Raw genomic sequence first — 21,048 nt, 5'->3', positions numbered from 1 at the left:
ACCAAGAAAGCATTTTCATGTGTTTTTAAAGAATAGTGAGACCACAACAAAGATTTAAAGCAATAGCGACACGCATTTGGCTCACAAAAAATATTGTGATTTACTTGCCTTCAAGCCTCTAAATATGCTTCAGAGGATTAAGTTGGCTACTTAATCTGCCCACAAGAAGACTGTAACAATGCTGTGACGATGATGGTGACAGAGGCGATTATCACAACTACAAACCAGATACAGGGAAAAGTGAGTTGCTTATTGTTGTTCAGTCAGTCATACGATGCATTGCAATCCCATGGACTGCCGCACACCAGGCTTCCCTGTCTTTTACCATATCCTGGAGTCAGTGAGGCCATCCAAACATCTCACCCTCTGTCATCTCCTTCTCCTCCTGCCTTCAGTCTTTCCCAGCATCAGAGTATTTTCTAACGAGTCAGCTCTTCATATTAGGTGGCCAAAGTATTGGAGCTTCAGCTTCAGCATCAGTCCTTCCAGTGAATATTCAGGACTGATTTCCTTTAGGTTTGACTGATTTGATCTCCTTGCAGTCCAAGGGACTCTCAAGAGTCTTCTCCAACACCACAGTTTAAAAGTATCAATTATTCAGCGCACAGCCTTCTTGATGGTCCAACACTCATATCCATACATGACTACTGGAAAAACCATAGCTTTAACTATACGGACCTTTGTCGGCAAAGTAATGTCTCTGCTTTTTAATATGCTGTCTAGGTTTGTCATAGCTTTTCTTCCAAGGAGCAAGTGTCTTTTAATTTCATGGCTGCAGTCACCATATGCAGTGATTTTGGAGCCCAAGAAAACAAAATCTGTCACTGTTTCCATTGTTTCCCAATCTATCTGCCACGAAGCGATGGGACCAGATGCCATAATCTTAACTTTTTGAATACTGAGTTTTAAGCCAGCTTTTTCAATCTCCTCTTTCAACTTCATCAAGAGGCTCTTTAGTTCCCCTTTGCTCTCTGCCATAAGGGTAGTGTCATCTGCATTCCTAAGGTTATTGATATTTCTCCCAGCAAACCTGACTCCAGCTTGTGCTTCATCCAGCCCGGCATTTCACATGATGTAGTCTGCATATAAGTTAAATAGGGTGACAATATACAGCCTTGACATACTCCTTCCCTAATTTGGAACCAATCCATTGTTCCATGTGTGGTTCTAACTGTTGCTTCTTGACCTGCATACGTATTTCTCAGGAGGCAGGTAAGGTTGTCTGGTATTTCCATCTCTTGACTTTTCCACAGTTGGTTGTGATCCACACAGTCAAAGGCTTTAACATAGTCAATGAAGCAGAAGTAGATGTTTTTCTGGAATTCTCTTGCTTTTTCTATGATCCAATGGATGTTGGCAATTTGACTTCTAGTTCCTCTGCCTTTTCTAAATCCAGTTTGTACATCTGGAAGTTCTCGGTTCGTGTACTGTTGAATTCTAGCTTGGAAGAACTTTGAGCATTATTTTGCTAGCCTGTGAAATGAGTGCAATTGTGTGGTAGTTTCAATATTCTTTAGGATTGCTTTTCTTTGGGATTGGAATGAAAACTGACCTTTTCCAGTCCTGTGGCCACTGCTGAGTTTTCCAAATTTGCTGGCATATTGAGTGCAGCACTTTCACAACATCATCTTTCAGGATTTGAAATAGTTCAGGTGGAATTCCATCACCTCTATTAGCTTTGTTCGTAGTGATTCTTCCTAAGGCCCATTTGACTTCACTCCAGGACGTCTGGCTCTAGGTGAGTGATCACCACCACAGTTATCCAGGTCAATAAGATCTTTTTTTTATAATTCTTCTGTGTATTCTTACCACCTCTTCTTAGTATCTTCTGCTAGGTCCATACCATGTCTGTCCTTTGTTGTGCCCATCTTTGCATGAAATGGGCTACCCTTGTGGCTCAGATGGTAAAAATCTGCCTGCAACATGGGAGGCCTGAGTTCAATCCCTGGGTTGGGAAGATCCCCTGGAGAAGGAAAAGGCTATCCATTTCAGTATTCTGGCCTGGAGCATTCCACAGATTGTATAGTTCATGGGGTCGCAAAGAGTGGACAGGACTGAGTGACTTTCACTCTCACTTTTTGCAAGAAATATTACCTTGGTATCTCTAATTTTCTTGAAGAGATATCTGGTCTTTCCCATTCTATTGTTTTCCTCTATTTCTTTGCATTGATCACTTGGGAAGGCTTTCTTATCTCTCCCTGCTGTTCTTTGGAACTCTGCATTCAGAGAAGTATGTCTTTCCTTTTCTCCTTCGCCTTTCACTTCTCTTTTTTTCTCAGCTATTTGTAAGGCCTCCTCAGACAACCCTTTTGCCTTTTTGCATTTCTTTTTCTTGGAGATGGTCTTGATCACTGCCTCCTGTACAATGTTAGGAACCTCTGTCCATAGTTCCTCAGGCACTCTATCAGATCTAATTCCTTGAATCTATTTATCACTTCCACAGTATAATCATAAGGGATTTGATTTAGGCAACACCTGAATAGCCTAGTGGTTTTCCCTACTTTCTTCAATTTAAGTCTGAATTTTGCAATAAGGAGTTCATGATCTAAGCCACAGTTAGCTCCTGCTCTTATTTTTGCCTTTTATATAAGTTTCTCCATCTTCAGTTGCAAAGAATATAATCAATCTGGTTTTGTAACTGACCATCTGATGATGTCCATGTGTAGATTCATCTCTGGTGTTGTTGGAAGAGGGTATTTGCTATGACCAGTGCGTTCTCTTAGCAAACTCTGTTAGCATTTAGTGTGTCACTAAATCTTTACAGTCACACAAAGGAGATACAATTAGAATTTTATTTTACAGATAAGGAAATCAAACTTAGAAATGTTAACTAACCTGGATTTGGTTACATGCTAAGTGGTGGAAATAGTACTACAACCCAGTAGGCCTCTACCCATTCTCTATAATTCCTCCAAAAGTCAATAACTACATTTATATATTTTAAAAGAAATTACTTAAAACCTAGAAGCAATTAAAACAAAAAAGGCTACTGAATTTTAACTTTGTCCATTTCTTCAGTGAATGTGAATTTTGATTTATTGAACTTGATCTTAAAAGGCACTTATTTTATCGATTCATTGGCTACTTAAAATCAAAGAGATGCTAACATAATTCTGCTGAGTAACAGTATCACACTACAATTTTAGATCTATAAAATCACCATTGCTAATGCAAAGAGAGCTGAATTACAATGTTGTGTTTAAACTGTAATGTGTTATTATCATATCTGACTCAGTATCTAATTTACTACTTAATTTTGGAGGTTTCACAGAATTTGATACTCTCTCAACCTAAGGCCCATCTCAGAGTCCACAGATAGCCCTGGAGGCCCAGAGATTGTTATCAACCCCTAATTTTTGTTCGCTTAGTCTGCACAATAACTTCGAAAAGATAAAGTAATTGCAGACATTTAAAAATGGGAATATTTCATATAAAATATGGGCTTCTGACTTTACTCAAAGAACTGGAAGATATGGCCTCACAGGCCACATTCTCACATGGTAATAATCATCAGGAGCTTGGAAGCGGCAGTTCCTTCAAATAGGACCTATTTGTTACGCGTTGCCAAGACTGCCAGCTGGTCTCCTTCCCTCAGTAGTGACTGAGGTATGGTTGGTTTGTGACTTGAGATCTGCTTTCACCTTTAGTAAAAATCTGAAAGTACAACTCTAAACTCTTCAGAATGTTCTACATATAGTATGTTATGCATTTCCAATGATGTTATTTTATATAGTTTAAACAACTACTCTGTGGCACATAAATAATATTATTATTATTATGAGCTCTTCATATATGAAACTCAGATTCAAGTGTTAAACAGCTTGGTTTGAGATCAGAGAGATAAAGGTCATTTAATTCTAAAATCACTTATGTCAGATCTTTTATATCTACACTATAATTCGTATTTATTATTATCATCATCATTGTGGCTGGAAGTATCATTGACAGCTTTCTTCAGTGAATAGAGTTCTAAAGAGTAGGTGTGCTGTGCTGTGCTCAGTCATGTCTGCCTCTTTGGGACCCCATGGACTGTAGCCTGCCAGGCTCCTCCGTTAATGGGATTCTCCAGGCAAGAATACTGGAGTGGGCTGTCATTTCCTCCTCCAGGGGATCTTCCTGACCCAGAAACTGAACCCAAGTCTCCCACACTGCAGGCAGATTCTTTACTGTCTGAGCCACCAGGGAAGCCCAAAGAATAGGTAACCCTACCAAACTGACACTTTGCAGTGTCACTTTCATGGCAAGAAAATTTGATATTGAAAAGTTTAAGAGACAGATAGTGCTTTACTTAAAATGTAATCTATAGGAAACAATAAATTATTAACTTTGCTTCCACATTTAATACATAAACAACAAATATATCACTAAATTCAAAAATTTAACAAGTTATCACAATCTTTTTCAAATGCAAAATGGTGGTAAGTGCAATAGAGAAAATGAGGCAGGGACAGAAGATAGGAAATGGCAAAAGATGGGAGGAGACACTGTATATCAGGTGGTCAGAGAAGAAAGTTCAATAAGGTATGCACGGCACCTAATGCCTCCAAATTGAATGACCCTTCATAAAGGCTACCACTCTAATCATAATGCACTTCCCTGCTGGCTCAGTTGTAAAGATCCACCTGCAATGCAAGAGACCCAGGTATGATCCCTGGGTTGGGAAGATCCCCTGCAGAAGGAAATGGCCACCCACTCCAGTATTCTTGCCTGGGAAATCCCACAGATGAAGAAGCCAGGCTGACCACAGTTTGTCCATGGAGTTGTAACGAGTCAGATGCTACTGAGCACACACACACACATACACACACACTAACAGGTAAACGGTTTCTTTTAGGGGTAATAAAATTTTTCTAGAATTGATTATGGTCATGGTTGCACAGCTCTGTGGCTAGACTCAAGGCTACTGGAACTGCACACTTTAAGTAGGTTCATGGTATGTGGACTCTAGTATTCTTGCCTGGAGAATTCCATGGACAGAGGAGACTGGCAGACTACAGTTCATGGGGTCACAAAGAGTCAGACATGACTGAGTGACTAACACTTTCTTTTCATTTTCATAATCATCATGATCATCATTGCTTACACAGACCAGGTGACCCATTAGAGAGCTAGTTGGCCTCATTTGCCATCTCTACACAGTGCTAAGAATAGGCTTATGTCTTAGAAAAGTTGACTGTTACACTGTTTCGTTTCCAAAAGAACTAAGAGAAAATGTCAACTATAACTTCCCTTGAGTTTTACTAACACTTCTAGAAGAGAGAAATTTGAAATGCTACTTGGGAAAAGGTCTAATCTTGGGGACATATTTTAAGCTGGAAAGAGACAAAGAAAGAAATCCTGATGCTGATGGCTTGTCTTACTAACAGTGAAAGACAAAGAAGAAAAAGTGAAGACCAAATAGAGATATCTCACCATCACAAAATGTGGATGGGAAATTCATAAGTTAGAGAAAAATATGTCTGATCACTGATCCAAATGAATGGCAGTGGGGGAGACCCTCAAAAAATAAATAATTTTTATGTTGCTGATAAATATGTGTCCTTCCAAAATTTTAAGAGCTACCTATACTTTCTGAAAATAATTGGCTCGCTATTACATGGGTTATTTATCAGCAGCATTACACTAAGGAAATCATTCAGCTAGGAAACCATGAAATACCTCTTTGTAACTTCAAAACTGCTAGTCCATAACCTAGAAAAGAGACATGCTTAAACAAGTTGTTTTGGTACACACAGGTAAAAACAGAAAAATTGATTTTTTTTTCACATTGCACCTGCTTGTTTAAAAAGGTCATAAGAAAAACCCAGATATTATCAATGACTTGAGAAAGTTCCCAGACTTAAATGAACAACCATTGAATAGGGACTTTCAGACCATTTTCACAAGCATGTACCCATGTCTGAAGTTTAAAAAGCTGCTTTTAGAGCCATGCTCAACATTTTCAAATTTAAGATAAATTACCAAGAACAGTCCTATATTAGAGTGAGTTTGCATTTAAGAAGGTGAGTGTTATGAGTAAGACCTAAATACTCAAGATATTTTCAGGATATCCCTGTGTACTTAAATTTTAGACTTGTGGGAATAAACGAGGCAGATAATACCAGGCACAAAGTTTATACAAAGACTGTAAATCCTTACTCCAGTGCTGTGCTCTGCATCAATGGAAACCTTTCTGCGAAGCTGAATAATCTCATAAACCCTGTGAGAGAAGTTATATTTCTACCATTCAAACTCAAATCCAGACAGATTAGATTGATACAGCAACTTTCTTAATCTCTTGTACAAAAGAGAATTAGTCTGTCTGCATTTTGAATCTGACTCTACCTTCTTTGAAATAGTACATTTAACCAGTTTCCTTAATCAAGGTGAAATAAGGAAGAGTTACGAAAAAGAAGAGAAAAAATAGTATAAAAGAAGAAAACAGAAAGAATTTTTATGGGACATCCAGCATTATTAAAAATAATTCTGTGAAATTTTAATATTCTTAATGAATAGGCTGCATAAGTTATTGTTTACTTTCAATTGCCTGATTCCCTTTGGAACAGCTAGCTGTTTGCTAAATTCATGTCCAAAATTGTCTTTAAACCATCCATAATTTGCTTTTTATAGTGAACAGGACAGGTATTTGTCTAAAACAATATTGTGTTACTTCAATTTTAAAAAATACTAAATGTTCTGAACCTATCCCAAGAAATTAAATATATACTTTCATTTAGGGTTTTGTGCTAAATATTAATAAAATATATGAAAACCATTGTCTCCTTAAAGATAGGACATAGGGTATATACTTCGGAAGTTTATTTAAAAAAATCATTCAATAAATTTATGAATAAATTGATCAGAAAAAAAGTTTCTTTTGCTTAAAAAAAATCTTTGATGTTAACCTTAATTTATCTAAGCAATTACCTGTAAACTTTTTTGACTGTGTGCTTTATCAGTAATAACTTTTGAGCACACTCCTCCATGTACATATTTACTTTTCAGCATAAATATATACAACGTTACTAATATGTTAATAAATACACAAAAAGAAACTAACTTTAAAATAAAGATAAAATAGTCAAGATCTGGTTAAACTTAAAACCACCTTGGTATGTGATTTTAATGCTTATCCTGGCTATAATAGCTCACTAAAATAGATATATCTATGTGATATTACATAGACATAAATGAAAGAAAATCAATGGCTGTCCGTATTAAATTATAAAACTTATTTCTTCCAACTCATTCCACTATCTACCATCTTTCATGAAATCTGGCTTATATATTTCATTTTCCCTGAAGTTAGTCAAGTGGTTTTGCCAATTAACTGCAAGGTGATTCATTTATATTTATAATTATAACCAAAGGGTTTAAGATAAACTAAAATTGGAACAATTTTAGAAGCTTGGCAAAAAATGCTCCAAGATTCATGTGTATACACATCAAACTTTCTTTATGACTGAAATCATGTGTGGCAATAAAATCACAAAGATGGAAATTTTTTCTTGATATTTTGCCCCAAAATGATTTCCCCATAGCTAAACTTTCTTTGAAAGCAGCTATTTCAAATTAGTTGCTAAAAATGTCACCTATACCCTGAAGGGAGTTATTTTTTATATTTGTTTATTCCCTAACTCCTGATAAGCATATGCGCAGAAATTTCAAGCATATATATCTATCAATGCATCCTATCTAAAGCTAAAACTTTTTCAGATACCTGTTTTTAACAGTAGCTGAACACATTTACCTTCTTCATGCTGTTTTTCTGTGTAATTGTGGCCATTTTTATTATTAAAAAAAAAGAGCAATCATTTCACTTGATGGTCTATGGCTTTTTGTTCTTTGCTTTTTAAAAAAAAAATCACAGAATAGCATGCAACTTTAAAGTTTTCTTAAAAAAAAAAAAAATTAGAGATTTGCATTCATGTCCTGGATGCATAGCTTTTATATATCCTGCTAGTCATCATGTCATATACTCATTAATTAATATATCAATGCACAGTAATTCTTAAATTAAGATTTATTATTAATAACTGATTTAGTCATGATGTAATATCATAAAAATGGGATTCTCTGGTGGCTCAGCGGTAAAGAATATGCTTATAACGCAAAATATGCATGCAGGAGATGCAGGTTCGATCCCTGGGTCAGGAAGATTCTCTGGAGAAGGAAATGGCAACCCATTCCACTATTCTTTCATGGGAAATCCTATAGACAGAGGAGCCTAGCAAGCTACAGTTCATGGGGTTACAAAAGAGTTGGACACAATTTGGTAACTAAACAACAAACATCATATAAATACATGCCAAATTTTTGTTTAGAATCTTAGTACCTATGTTTCTGAGACCTTATCTCTGAAATGCAACATTGACTTGACATTCAAAATCAGTTAATGCAATTCAGTACATTAACAAATTAAAAAAGAAATACCACATAAGATATCACAGAATATTTAAGATCCAAATATCCACTCTCAGCAGAGATGGCGCCCATGAATTTCCTTCCACATTCTAACTTGTGGAAAGGACCTAAAAAGAAGTAAAAGACTCAAATAATACTATAGTGTCTACACTAAAGGCTATTTTATTCTATGTAGTTAGGACCCTAAAAGATCAAACTAGATTCACTTTTATTTCTGAAAGGAACTCTAATAACTCAAGATAAGAGTAGAGTGTCTTCCTGTCTAATAGTTGTCACATTACAAACTCATGCTGACAGAAATATGATTACATTACTTTTGTACCTAAATGTAAGGTTCTGGGGGGAAAAAAAAAGCACATTAGCTCTACTATGCTATCTCCTTTGAGATTCATATCTTATCTTTGAAGGAAATACTTAAGAAACTATTTTCATCTAGTGCTTTAGTAAAGGTTAAGATATAATAATTGTTTAAGCTCCACAAATGTGCAGTTGTCTTTGTAATTTTATCAAGTGCATTTACATAGTGCCAGACACATATGCAAAAAATAGATTTAAAACTGAAACCATTAAATGATATCCATTATTTCTCATTCTAGAAACTTCTGAAACTTATGGGTGACAGATTTATCAAGAAGTTCTCTTTACCAACTAAAGAAAGAACAAGCCAATCTCTGTTATGAACTGTCATTAGTAATTTAGCAGAGCTAGAAGGCAGTTCAGCCGAATAGACAGAAAATTAAAACATGGGCAGCTCCTGATTGGAAATTTATTCATAGCAGGTAATGAAATAGCACAGTCAGGATCTCTGGTATTACTCAGAGTGAGAGATTTAATTCTGAGAACTCTGATGATGGCACTTGAATCAGAAATTATAAGTGGTGACAGGTTGTGACATATAGACAGGATGAAATGAGCATCAGCAACATATCTCTGTAGAAACTGATTCTACATAAGATCAACTTTTCCAAACAGTAAATACGATAATTTCAAAAATTATTCCAAGTTTTCAAAAAAGAAGCTTATTAGGATCATAGGTTAACCATGAACCCTTTTTATATCTACTTTTTAATGGAGTATAATAATAACACATTAAAGATAAGGGGTGAAAAATAACCTTTTAAAACTTGAAGTATAAATATAATTTATGATTTCATCTGGAAAAGAAACAAACTGAAAATTATAAACAAGTCACTATCCTAAGTATATAGTAATAGCAAAAGTTTGGGTTTTCCTGTGATTATATGGATGAAACATGTAGCTCAGCTGGTAAAGAATCTGCCTGCAATGTAGGAGACCCTGGTTTGATTCCTGGTTCAGGAAGATACTCTGGAAAAGGGATAGGCTACCCATGCCAATATTCTTGGGCTTCCCTCATGGCTCAGCAGGTAAAGAGTCTACCTGCAATACAAGAGACTTGGGCTCGATCCCTGGATTGGGAAGATCCCCTGGAGAATGGAATGGCTACCCACTCTAGTATTCTGGCCTGGAGAATTCCATGGACTATACCATGGTGTCACAAAGAGTCAGACACGACTGAGCGACTTTCCCTTCCCTACATGCATGAAAAGAATACTCATTAAGTACAGCCACATACAAATAATGTTATTTGTATTTATAAAGAATAATAATTTATATTCTGGATTTCCTATGCCTTTTTATATTTTCTAATTAACAAAAATGACATTATTACTCTTATATTGATTAGTACATTTTTTTGAAAATTGCCTATTTCGGACAAACTCTCTACCACAGAAATATAGCTGAGAAAAACAATAATATTTTCACAACAATAATATTTTCACATAGACAGTTATTTTAATATATCTCTTTTGAATTTGTGAAATGGCATATTTACTGTGTATGGATAACATGTGTTAGATGTGGAAATTTGTGAAATTTAACCGTAAAACTCTGTGATATTCCTAACAGTGAAATTAAAGGATACACGCCCACAAATCCGTAACTGTTTGGACAATAACTTATAGTAAAAATGATGCTGTGTCTGTTTCCAGACCTAGGACCATAACAAGGAAAAGAGGAGAGATGTCACACTGACCTATGCCCCAGTTGCAGATCTAAAAGTAAAATAATCAATTGCCCTTATCTGGAGTCACTGCATTTTGAGCAGGTTTGTTAAGCAGCAATAAACAACCAAAAGAGCAAAGGACTTTAATCATGAATGCTGATTATAAAAACGGTCTTTGCATTACACCAAAACAATGTTATATAACATATGCTATAAATAGTGAGATTGGGCTTCCCTGGTGGCTCAGACGATAAAGAATCTGCCTGCAATGCAGGGGACCAGGGTTTGAACCCTGAGTCGGGAAGATCTCCTGGAGAAGGGAATGGCAACCCACTCCAGTATCCTTGCCTGGAGAAGTCCCTGGACAGAGGAGCCTGGTGGGTTACAGTCCATGGCTTTTTAAGAGTCGAACACACAATGAGGTATCATTTCACACCAGTCAGAATGGCTGCTATCCAAAAGTCTACAAGCAATAAATGCTGGAGAGGGTGTGGAGAAAAGGGAACCCTCTTACACTGTTGGTGGGAATGCAAACTAGTACAGCCACTATGGAGAACAGTGTGGAGATTCCTTAAAAAACTGGGAATAGAACTGCCATATGACCCAGCAATCCCACTGCTGGGCATATACACCGAGGAAACCAGAATTGAAAGAGACACGTGTACCCCAATGTTCATCGCAGCACTGTTTACAATAGCCAGGACATGGAAGCAACCTAGATGTCCATCAGCAGACGAATGGATAAGGAAGCTGTGGCACATATACACAATGGAATATTACTCAGCCATTAAAAAAAATACATTTGAATCGGTTCTACTGAGATGGATGAAACTGGAGCCCATTATACAGAGTGAAGTAAGCCAGAAAGAAAAACAACAATACAGTATACTAATGCATATATATGGAATTTGAAAGATGGTAACGATAACCCTATATGCGAGTCAGAATAAGAGACACAGATGCATGGAACAATTTTATGGACTCTGAGGGAGAAGGTGAGGGTGGGACGTTCTGGGAGAATAGCATTGAAACATGTATATTATCATATGTGAAACAGAACACCATTCCATGTTCGATGCATGAGACAAGGGCTCAGGGCCGGGGCAATGGGATGACCCAGAGGGATGGGATGGGGAGGGAGGTGGATGGGGGGTCCAGGAAGGGGAACACATGTAAACCCATGGCTGATTCATGTCAATGTATGGCAAAAACTATTACAATATTGTAAAGTAATTATCCCCCAACTAAAATAAATAAATGTATTAAAAAAATAAATAAATACAAATAAAAAATAAAAAGATGAAAAAAAAAAAAAAGAAATAAGTAAACCATGAAAAAAAAAAAAAAAAAGAACTGCCATATGACCCAGCAATCCCCCTGCTGGGCATATATACCGAGGAAACCAGAATTGAAAGAGACGCGTGTACCCCAATGTTCATCGCAGCACTGTTTACAATAGCCAGGACATGGAAGCAACCTAGATGTCCATCAGCAGACGAATGGATAAGGAAGCTGTGGTACATATACACAATGGAATATTACTCAGCCATTAAAAAAAATACATTTGAATCGGTTCTACTGAGATGGATGAAACTGGAGCCCATTATACAGAGTGAAGTAAGCCAGAAAGAAAAACAACAATACAGTATACTAATGCATATATATGGAATTTGAAAGATGGTAACGATAACCCTATATGCGAGACAGAATAAGAGACACAGATGCACGGAACAATTTTATGGACTCTGAGGGAGAAGGTGAGGGTGGGACGTTCTGGGAGAATAGCATTGAAACATGTATATTATCATATGTGAAACAGAACACCATTCCATGTTCAATGCATGAGACAAGGGCTCAGGGCCGGGGCAATGGGATGACCCAGAGGGATGGGATGGGGAGGGAGGTGGGTGGGGGGCCCAGGAAGGGGAACACATGTAAACCCATGGCTGATTCATGTCAATGTATGGCAAAAACTATTACAAATTTGTAAAGTAATTAGCCCCCAACTAAAATAAATAAATTTATTAAAAAAAAAAAAAAAAAGAGTCGAACACAACTGAGTGACTAACACTTTCCAACTAGTCAGAATAGAAGGAAGAGAATGTAAAAGAAAAAGAAAACTGTAATATATTTTCATCAGGCTAATGTAAATTTTGTCAATAAAGTTTTTAATCAATTACACCACAGTATGTGCTTCCCAGGTGGCACTAGTGGTAAAGAACCAGCCTGCCTATACAAGAGACATAAGAGATGTGGGTTCGATCTCTGAGTCAGAAAGATCCCCTGTAGGAGAGCGTGGCAACCTACTCCAATATTCTTGCCTGGAGAATCCCATGGACAGAGCAGCCTGGCAGACCACAGTCCATAGGGTCGCAAAGAGTCAAACATGACTGAAGCAACTTAGCATGCACGCATTGAGAAAATCATTCAAAGATAAAAATCCTGGAATCTTTAGCATGTTATAAATTGACAAACCTAAATACTATAGAATTATCTGGGTGAATTTGGATTTAGCTTTTTAAAAATATGGCTTTGTAGGATTTATCTATGTTGTTTAATGATGTCGTAACTAAAAGCATAAATCTATATAGAAAATACTAATTCTATAAAAAATTAGAGAATTTAGACATGAAATAAACAAAATATTTGAATCATAGAAATATATTTTGAACGGAACTAGATTTACAAAAGTCTAAGCCTACATGATACAACAAAACCAAAAAAAATCATAAGAAAAAAAACTAAAATCATCCATTATATTTACCAAAAGTAAGCACTTGATAAAGATTAATAGTCAATTCAATTAAGCAGAAAATAAGTATTAAAGTGCTAAAAACGTCTTAATTTCAATACCAGAAAAGTTTTAAAGACAGTTATGTATAATTCCTTTTCCTTAAAAAACTTTTAAATGGACTTTGAGAGCTCAAGATATAGAAAAAATACAGTATAATAAATATTTTAATAAAATAAAGTATCATAACATAGAAATCCACCTACTGAATGTATTTCTTTTTAAGATTCAATTCCACGCCAAAATTGTTTCAAAACATAAAAACAATTTAGTGTACTTCTTTCATAAGACGCAGTTCTACAGGATAGAGTCAACACGTACTCATCCAAATATGAACCAGAAAGCTTCATTAATTGTATTTCTCATCCACATTCTACTTTTAAAAGATTTACTCAATAATGAAATTAAGAGTTGTATAATAGAATTAACATAGGTTCAGTCCTTTTTTTACTTTTTATATAAAATCTGTAGTATAAAAAGCAATGTTCAATAAGATGACACAAATAAAAATACCTTTACGGAGGGAATTGTATCAGTCCCCAAACTCTGCCTCCTTTTATAATGAAAAACCTGAGAACCAGAATGATTAATTTGTACCAGAGTGAAACTAGGCCTGGAACCCTGCCACCTGCCTCTGCCTCTTGTGTCTTTTCTCATATATTATGCTGCTTCATCTGACATGAGTGATTCCTACACGACTATGAAATATAAAATAACGCCTGATATTAAGAGTGAAGCAAAACAACTTCTTCCATGTAAAAGTCATCTAATTTATGTTCAAAAATTAGAATTTTTCATTTTATCCAAGTACTTGATGAAGCATTTTTCTACTCTTTTGGTTTTCCATATGTGTGCTTATTTATTTGTGGTGTAACATCCAACAGAAAATTCATTAAATTCTTTCAGAAATATTATAAAAAAGTTAGTTAGTTATACATTACTTGACACGCTGCCACTTTTAATATACCTGAAAACATATTTTCATTATGTTTTCACTTTTGATAAAAAATGGATACAAGCTGATCATATTTTTTAAAAGTTTTACCATATTTTGGAATTTAGATTTAATCACTTAAACATCCTTCTAATTAGATGGCAAGTCAGAGATGTGTTTTAATCTTAAGAAACTGTTTCAGCACTAAGCCTTAGTTTATTACCTGAAAGATGGTCATAACAATAGTACTTACTACATATAAGTAGAGTTGTTGTGCATAATAAAGAAAATATGTAGCTAATATATCTAAAACACCTGGCACCATAACCTGACATATTACATACTAATGTTAGTTGTTCGTATAGTTTGCTACTGCTGCTAAGTCGCTTCAGTCGTGTCCGACTCTGTGCGACCCCACAGACGGCAGCCCACCAGGCTCCGCCGCCCCTGGGATTCTCCAGGCAAGAATACTGGAGTGGGTTGCCATTTCCTTCTCCAGTGCATGAAAGGGAAAAATGAAAGTGAAGTCGCTCAGTCGTGTCCGACCCTTAGCGACCCCATGGGCTGCAGCCTACCAGGCTCCTCCGTTCATGGGATTTTCCAGGCAAGAGTACTGGAGTGGGGTGCCATTGCCTTCTCCGTATAGTTTAACTGCTATCAAAAACATGATACTATTAAGATCCTGCTGCAATCAAAAACATGGGTATATTAAGATAGCAAAACATAAAGTATTTTTAGTAATCTACTTAAAACAACATGTATTTTTCAATTAAAAGGCAATTTTCTATATTTAATTCAAACTGATAAAGTGGTTTTTAGATAATAAAAAAAAACTCACATTAAACTTTTAAGTGGCAATATAATCAATGTATGTTAAATAGTATGTGATTTGTAAAACTGAAAGTTAGTGCAACTTACCACGAATACATGTGCTAATCAAAACAAGGTAAATTCAATGTATGATAAACATTTCTCACAAAATATTCTAAAAAATTAAGAAATTAAGTACCAGTGAAAGAGTACACATACAATGAATTTGGTAAAACTCCTTGAATTATTTTTTAAACAAATAAGACATTTCCATATTATATGTACATACCTGGCATAGGCAAATAACCGACTATCCCATAGAATATGAGTCCCTCTAGGTCCATAATGAAAATAACAGGACTCAGTCCCATCAAACATATTTAGTCCATCTTCTGAATTTTTTGAGGCATGGCTGTGTACCACATCTAAAAGGACTGTAATACCCATGGAATGAGCTGTATCAACCAGTTCTTTCAGCTCTTCAGGAGTTCCATAACGGCTGAAGGTAAAAGAGACAGTAAAAACAAGATCACATCACATTTAAAGGAAACAACCAATTATTTACTGCGAATCAACTGTTTTACCAGAACAGTACTAGGTACTTCAAATATGCAAATGTAGTATGATATATTACTTAGACACAGGTCAAAGTTGCTTAATATCTGCTATCAGGCATTTTTATAAGCATTTAATAAAAAATAATCTAATAACTGTAAATTTATAACCCAATAAAAATTCACATTTTGAGTCAGTTCAGTTCAGTCGCTCAGTCGTGTCCGACTCTTTGCGACCCCATGAATGGCAGCACGCCAGGCCTCTCTGTCCATCACCAACTCCCGGAGTCTACCCAAACCCATGTTCATCGAGTGGGTGATGCCATCCAACCATCTCATCCTCTGTCGTCCCCTTCTCCTCCCGCCCCCAATCCTACCCAGCATTAGGGTCTTTTCCAATGAGTCAACTCTTCGCATGAGGTGGCCAAAGTATTGGAGTTTCAGCTTCAAACTCAGACCTTCCAATGAACACAGGATTGATCTCTTTTAGGATGGATTGATTGGATCTCCTTGCAGTCCAAGGGACTCTCAAGAGTCTTCTCCAACACCACAGCTCAAAAGCATCAATTCTGCGGCGCTCAGCTTTCTTCACCGTCCAACTCTCACATCCATACGTGACCACTGGAAAAACCATAGCCTTGACTAGACGGACTTTTGTTGGCAAAGTAATGTCTCTGCTTTTAAACATGCTATCTAGGTTGGCCATAACCTTCCTTCCAAGGAGTAAGCGTCTTTTAATTTCATGGCTGCAGTCACCATCAGCAGTGATTCTGGAGCCCAAAAAAGTAAAGTCTGACACTGTTTCCACTGTTTCCCCATCTATTTCCCATGGAGTGATGGGACCAGATGCCATGATCTTAGTTTTCTGAACGTTGAGCTTTAAGCCAACTTTTTCACTCTCCTCCTTCACCTTCATCAAGAGGCTCTTTAGTTCTTCTTCACTCTCTGCCATAAGGGTGGTGTCATCCGCATATCTGAGGTTATTGATATTTCTCCCGGAAATCTTGATTCCAGTTTGTGTTTCTTCCAGCCCAGCGCTTCTCATGATGTACTCTGCATAGAAGTTAAATAAGCAGGGTGACAATATACAGCCTTGACGTACTCCTTTTCCTATTTGGAACCAGTCTGTTGTTCCATGTCCAGTTCTAACTGTTGCTTCCTGACCTGCATACAGGTTTCTCAAGAGACAGGTCAGATGGTCTGGTATTCCCATCTCTTGAAGAATTTTCCACAGTTTATTGTGATCCACACAGTCAAAGGCTTTGGCATAGTCAATAAAGCAGAAATATATGTTTTTCTGGAACTCTCTTGCTTTTTCGATGATCCAGCGGATATTGGCAATTTGATCTCTGGTTCCTCTGCCTTTTCTAAAACCAGCTTGAACATCTGGAAGTTCACGGTTCACGTATTGCTGAAGCCTGGCTTGGAGAATTTTGGCCGGGCCAGGGGCTGGGGGCCGGGGGCCGACAGGGGCTAGGCCGGGCCGGGGGCCAGGGGCGGCGGCCGACAGGGGCTAGGCCGGGCCGGGGGCTGGGGGCCGGGGGCCGACAGGGGCTAGGCCAGGCCTGGGGGCCGGGGGTCGGCGGCGGTGGCCGAGAGGGGCTAGGCCGGGCCGGGGGCCGGGGACTGCGGCTGACAGGGCCTAGGCCGGGCAGGGGGCTGGGGCCAGCGGCGGTGGCGGCGGCGAGACGAATTACCCAAGCCCCAAGGTAAGAGAAACCCAAGTAAGACAGTAAGTGCTGCGAGAGGGCATCAGAGGGCAGACACACTAAAACTAAAATTATAGAAAACTAGCTAATCTGATCACACGGACCACAGCCTTGTCTATCTCAATGAAACTAAGCCATGCCGTGTGGGGCCACCCAAGACGGATGGGTCATGGTGGAGAGGTCTGACAGGAAGTGGTCCACTGGAGAAGGGCATGGCAAACCACTTCAGTATTCTTGCCTTGAGAACCCCATGAACAGTACGAAAAGGCAAAAGGATAGGACACTGAAAGATGAACTCCCCAGGTCAGTAGGTGCCCAATATACTAATGGAGATCAGTGGAGAAATAACTCCAGAAAGAATGATGGGATGGAGCCAAAGCAAAAACGATACCCAACAGTGGATGTGACTGGTGATAGACGCAGAGTCCGATGCTGTAAAGAGCAATATTGCATAGGAACCTGGAATGTTAGGTCCATGAATCAAGGCAAACTGGAAGTGGTCAAACAGGGGATGGCAAGAGTGAACGTCGACATTCTAGGAATCAGCGAACTAAGATGGACTGCAATGGGTGAATTTAACTCAGATGACCATTATATCTACTACTGTGGGCAAGAATCCCTTAGAAGAAATGGAGTAGCCATCATGGTCAACAAAAGAGTCTGAAATGCAGTACTTGGATGCAATCTCAAAAACGACAGAATGATCTCTGTTCGTTTCCAAGGCAAACATTTTGAGTAGGCAGATAGTAAAATTTCCCTTCTCCATACTCAGACCTTCTGATTTCCATTGCCAAGGCTAGTTAGTTTAAAAGGCATGGTCATCCCTGTCTACATACCTGGCCATCCCTTTGTGTATGCATGGTTGGGGTTGGGGGGCTCTTAGAATACTTCTTTGAATATCCTTAGTGCCTTGATTGAGGCCATCTCTCTTGCACTTACTTATTCCCAGACTGGAATACCCCAAGTACCAGTGGGCCCTGTCATGACCCAAGCAGGAAAGATGGGCAATTCATATGCACATGAGTTTGTTAAAAATGGTTTTCTAGTCTGTGTGAAACAAAACTCACTACCTAGAGGAAGGCCTTTTTGAATCTTTGTAAAGTCTCAATATTGCAGTCAATCATAGCATCAGGGCTTCCCTGATAGCTCAGTTGGTAAAGAATCTGCCTGCAATGCAGGAGACCCCGGTTCAATTCTTGGGTCAGGAAGATTTGCTGGAGAAGGGAGAGGCTACCCCCTCCCGTGTTCTGGCCTAGAGACTTCCATGGGCTCTATAGTCCATGGAGCCACAAAGACTCAGACACAACTTAGCAACTTTCACTTCGCATCATAGCATCAACTTTTGCCTTTTAAATAAGTAATCATGCTTGTAATGAATTGATTTCTGTCTCTCTTCATCATGACCTACTGCACTAATTTGGCTCCTTCCAAAAGCTTTAGGGGCTTCCAAGATGGCACTAGTGGTAAAGAACCAACCAGCCAATGCTGGAGACATAAGAGATGTGGGTTTGAACCTTGGGTTGGGAAGATCCCTTGGAGGAGGAAATGGCAACCCACTCCAGTATTCTTGCCTGGAGAATCCCATGGACAGATGAGCCTGGCAGGCTACAGTCCATGGGGTTGCAAAGAGTTGGACACAACTGAAGTGACTGAACACATACAAAAGCTTTAGATTTATTTTGTAACACTCTACCCATCACTCTTCTTATCCTAGCTACCTGGCCTCTTTTGCCACTCACTGAAAAGCATGTTCAATGAATAAACAGCCCTAAAGTTTTATTCATTCATTCATTCATTCTACAAATACTTATTAAGCAGTCTACTGTGTGCCATAAATTTTTCTATGCTCTGTGATTCACTAGTGAACAAAACAAACATCACTGGCCTTATGGGATTTGTTTTCTAGTTGGGTGGTAGCAAATAAATAAGCAAAGTATGTGGAATATCAGATAGCAGTGGCTGCTCAAAATAAAAATGAAGCCAGGCCACTAGTGGGAAGGGAAGGTTTTCTATTTTAAATAAGGTCATCAGTGAAAGTTTTATGACAAGGGCAATATTTGATCGAAGATAATAAAGAAGTAGGGAGTAAGGCATGCAAATATCTAAAGGAAGAGTGTTCAGAAATGAACAGGCATTGGAGACAGAAATGAGCATCCGAAGAAGAGCAAACACACTAGTGTGGCTGGAGTGTAATGATCAAGAAAGAGAGGACTCCAGAGACTGCCCAAGACCCAGATAACATGAGGCCTTTTGGATCAATGTATGACATTTGGCTTTTATTTCAAAAGAGAGCTGAAAATTGTTAGAGAGTTCTGAGTGACATGAAAGTGAAATGATCTGATTTTCATCTTAAACAGATGCCGTTGGGTACTTTGCAGAAAGTAGTCCATGTGTGGAGGAGAAAGCCAGGGAAGGAGGACAAGAGAATACAGATTGACCCATCACAGAGCTAATGAAATGACTCAGGTAAGAAGTGGCAACTTAGACAGAGTGGTAGCAGTGGGAACAGGAGAAGCAGAAAGATTTGGGATATATTTGGGAAGTTACAGGTAGCTAGTTTTCTGATAATTAGAGTGTAGTGAGACCATACAGAGAAAAGGCAAGTATAATGCAGTTGGCTTAAGTAACTGAAAGACAGAAATGGCATTTATTGAATTAAGGAAAATAATAAGAGAAGAAGGTTAGAAGATAAGAACAGAAATGTAGTCTGGAACAGGTAAAGTATGAGATACATATTAGATATTCCAACCTCAAATAGACACTGTTTGAAGTTCACAACAGAGGTGAGGACTGGGGAGTTCAATTTGGTGGTTGGCATATAAAGTATATTTAAGCCATAAGAATGAATGAGGCATAATGAGACCCTAAAGATACTTCATTTAAATACAGAAGGGAATGGAACCAAGGGCTGAGTACTAGGAGGACCCATCTTTAGTGATCAGAAAGAACAAAGGAAATAAAGAAGAAGCAACAAAAGATGTGAGAAAAACCACAGGAAAGTTTAATATTCTGAAAGCCAAGAAAAGAAAAAAAGTTGAAAGAAGGTGTGAGTAATCAATTGTGCCAAATGCTGCTGACAGGTCAAGTAAGCTAATAACTGATGATTGACTTAATATGTGGAGGCCATCAGTACCTTAGATAAGAGCAATTTCAGCAAAGAGGTAGAGTACCTACTTGGAATGAGCTCAAGAAAGAGAAGTGGAGGAATTAGAGACAATAAGGACAGATAACTCGTTCAAGGAGAAATCCTATAAAAGGAAACAAGTAAAGGGATCAGTATCTTTTCTCTATGTCGGGAATGCTATCTATGTACTGGAACTTCACCTTTCCCCCTAGATAAACCCCTCCCTTTTTTAAGATTGAAAACTGTTTATCTCTTAACCATGTTTTAAATCTCAGTTGCAACATCAGTTTAGATCTAATCTAAACTGGTCAAACCACTGGTTCTATGCTATCAGAACAATTTTCCATCTTCTTCTCAGCTTTTATTACAAGTGGAAATCATAATATATATGATTACTGGATTTCTGTCTAAGATGATGGCGTCTGGTCCCATCACTTCATGGCAAATAGATGGGGAAAAAATGGAAAAAGTGACAGACTTTATTTTCTTGGGCTCCAAAATCACTGCAGACAGTGACTGCAGCCATGAAATTAAAAGACGCTTGCTCCTGGGAAGAAAAGCTGTGATAAACCTAGACAGTGTATTAAAAAGTAGAGATATCACTTTGCCACAAGGACTATATTCAAAGCTATGGCTTTTCCAGTAGTCATGGACAGATGTGAGAGTTGGACCATAAAGAAGGAAGAGTGCTGAAGAA

General features: G+C 37.9%; 1 protein-coding gene across 1 annotated transcript in view; it reads right to left on the bottom strand.

Annotated features, from left to right (window-relative positions):
• The window catches only part of GBE1 (1,4-alpha-glucan branching enzyme 1), a 297,215-nt gene that overhangs the window by 125,906 nt on the left and 150,261 nt on the right, over positions 1-21,048 (bottom strand). The window contains exon 7 of the mRNA XM_081552326.1: positions 15,254-15,463. Within this exon, the coding sequence (XP_081408452.1) occupies positions 15,254-15,463 (210 nt within the window). The remainder of the gene's footprint in view (positions 1-15,253; positions 15,464-21,048) is intronic.

This window comes from Giraffa tippelskirchi, chromosome 2, assembly GCF_054371585.1.
Source record: "Giraffa tippelskirchi isolate mGirTip1 chromosome 2, T2T-mGirTip1v1.2.pri, whole genome shotgun sequence".
Lineage (NCBI taxonomy): Eukaryota > Metazoa > Chordata > Mammalia > Artiodactyla > Giraffidae > Giraffa > Giraffa tippelskirchi.
Note: the sequence above shows the minus strand (reverse complement) of the source record. Positions and strands in the feature narration are given on the sequence as shown.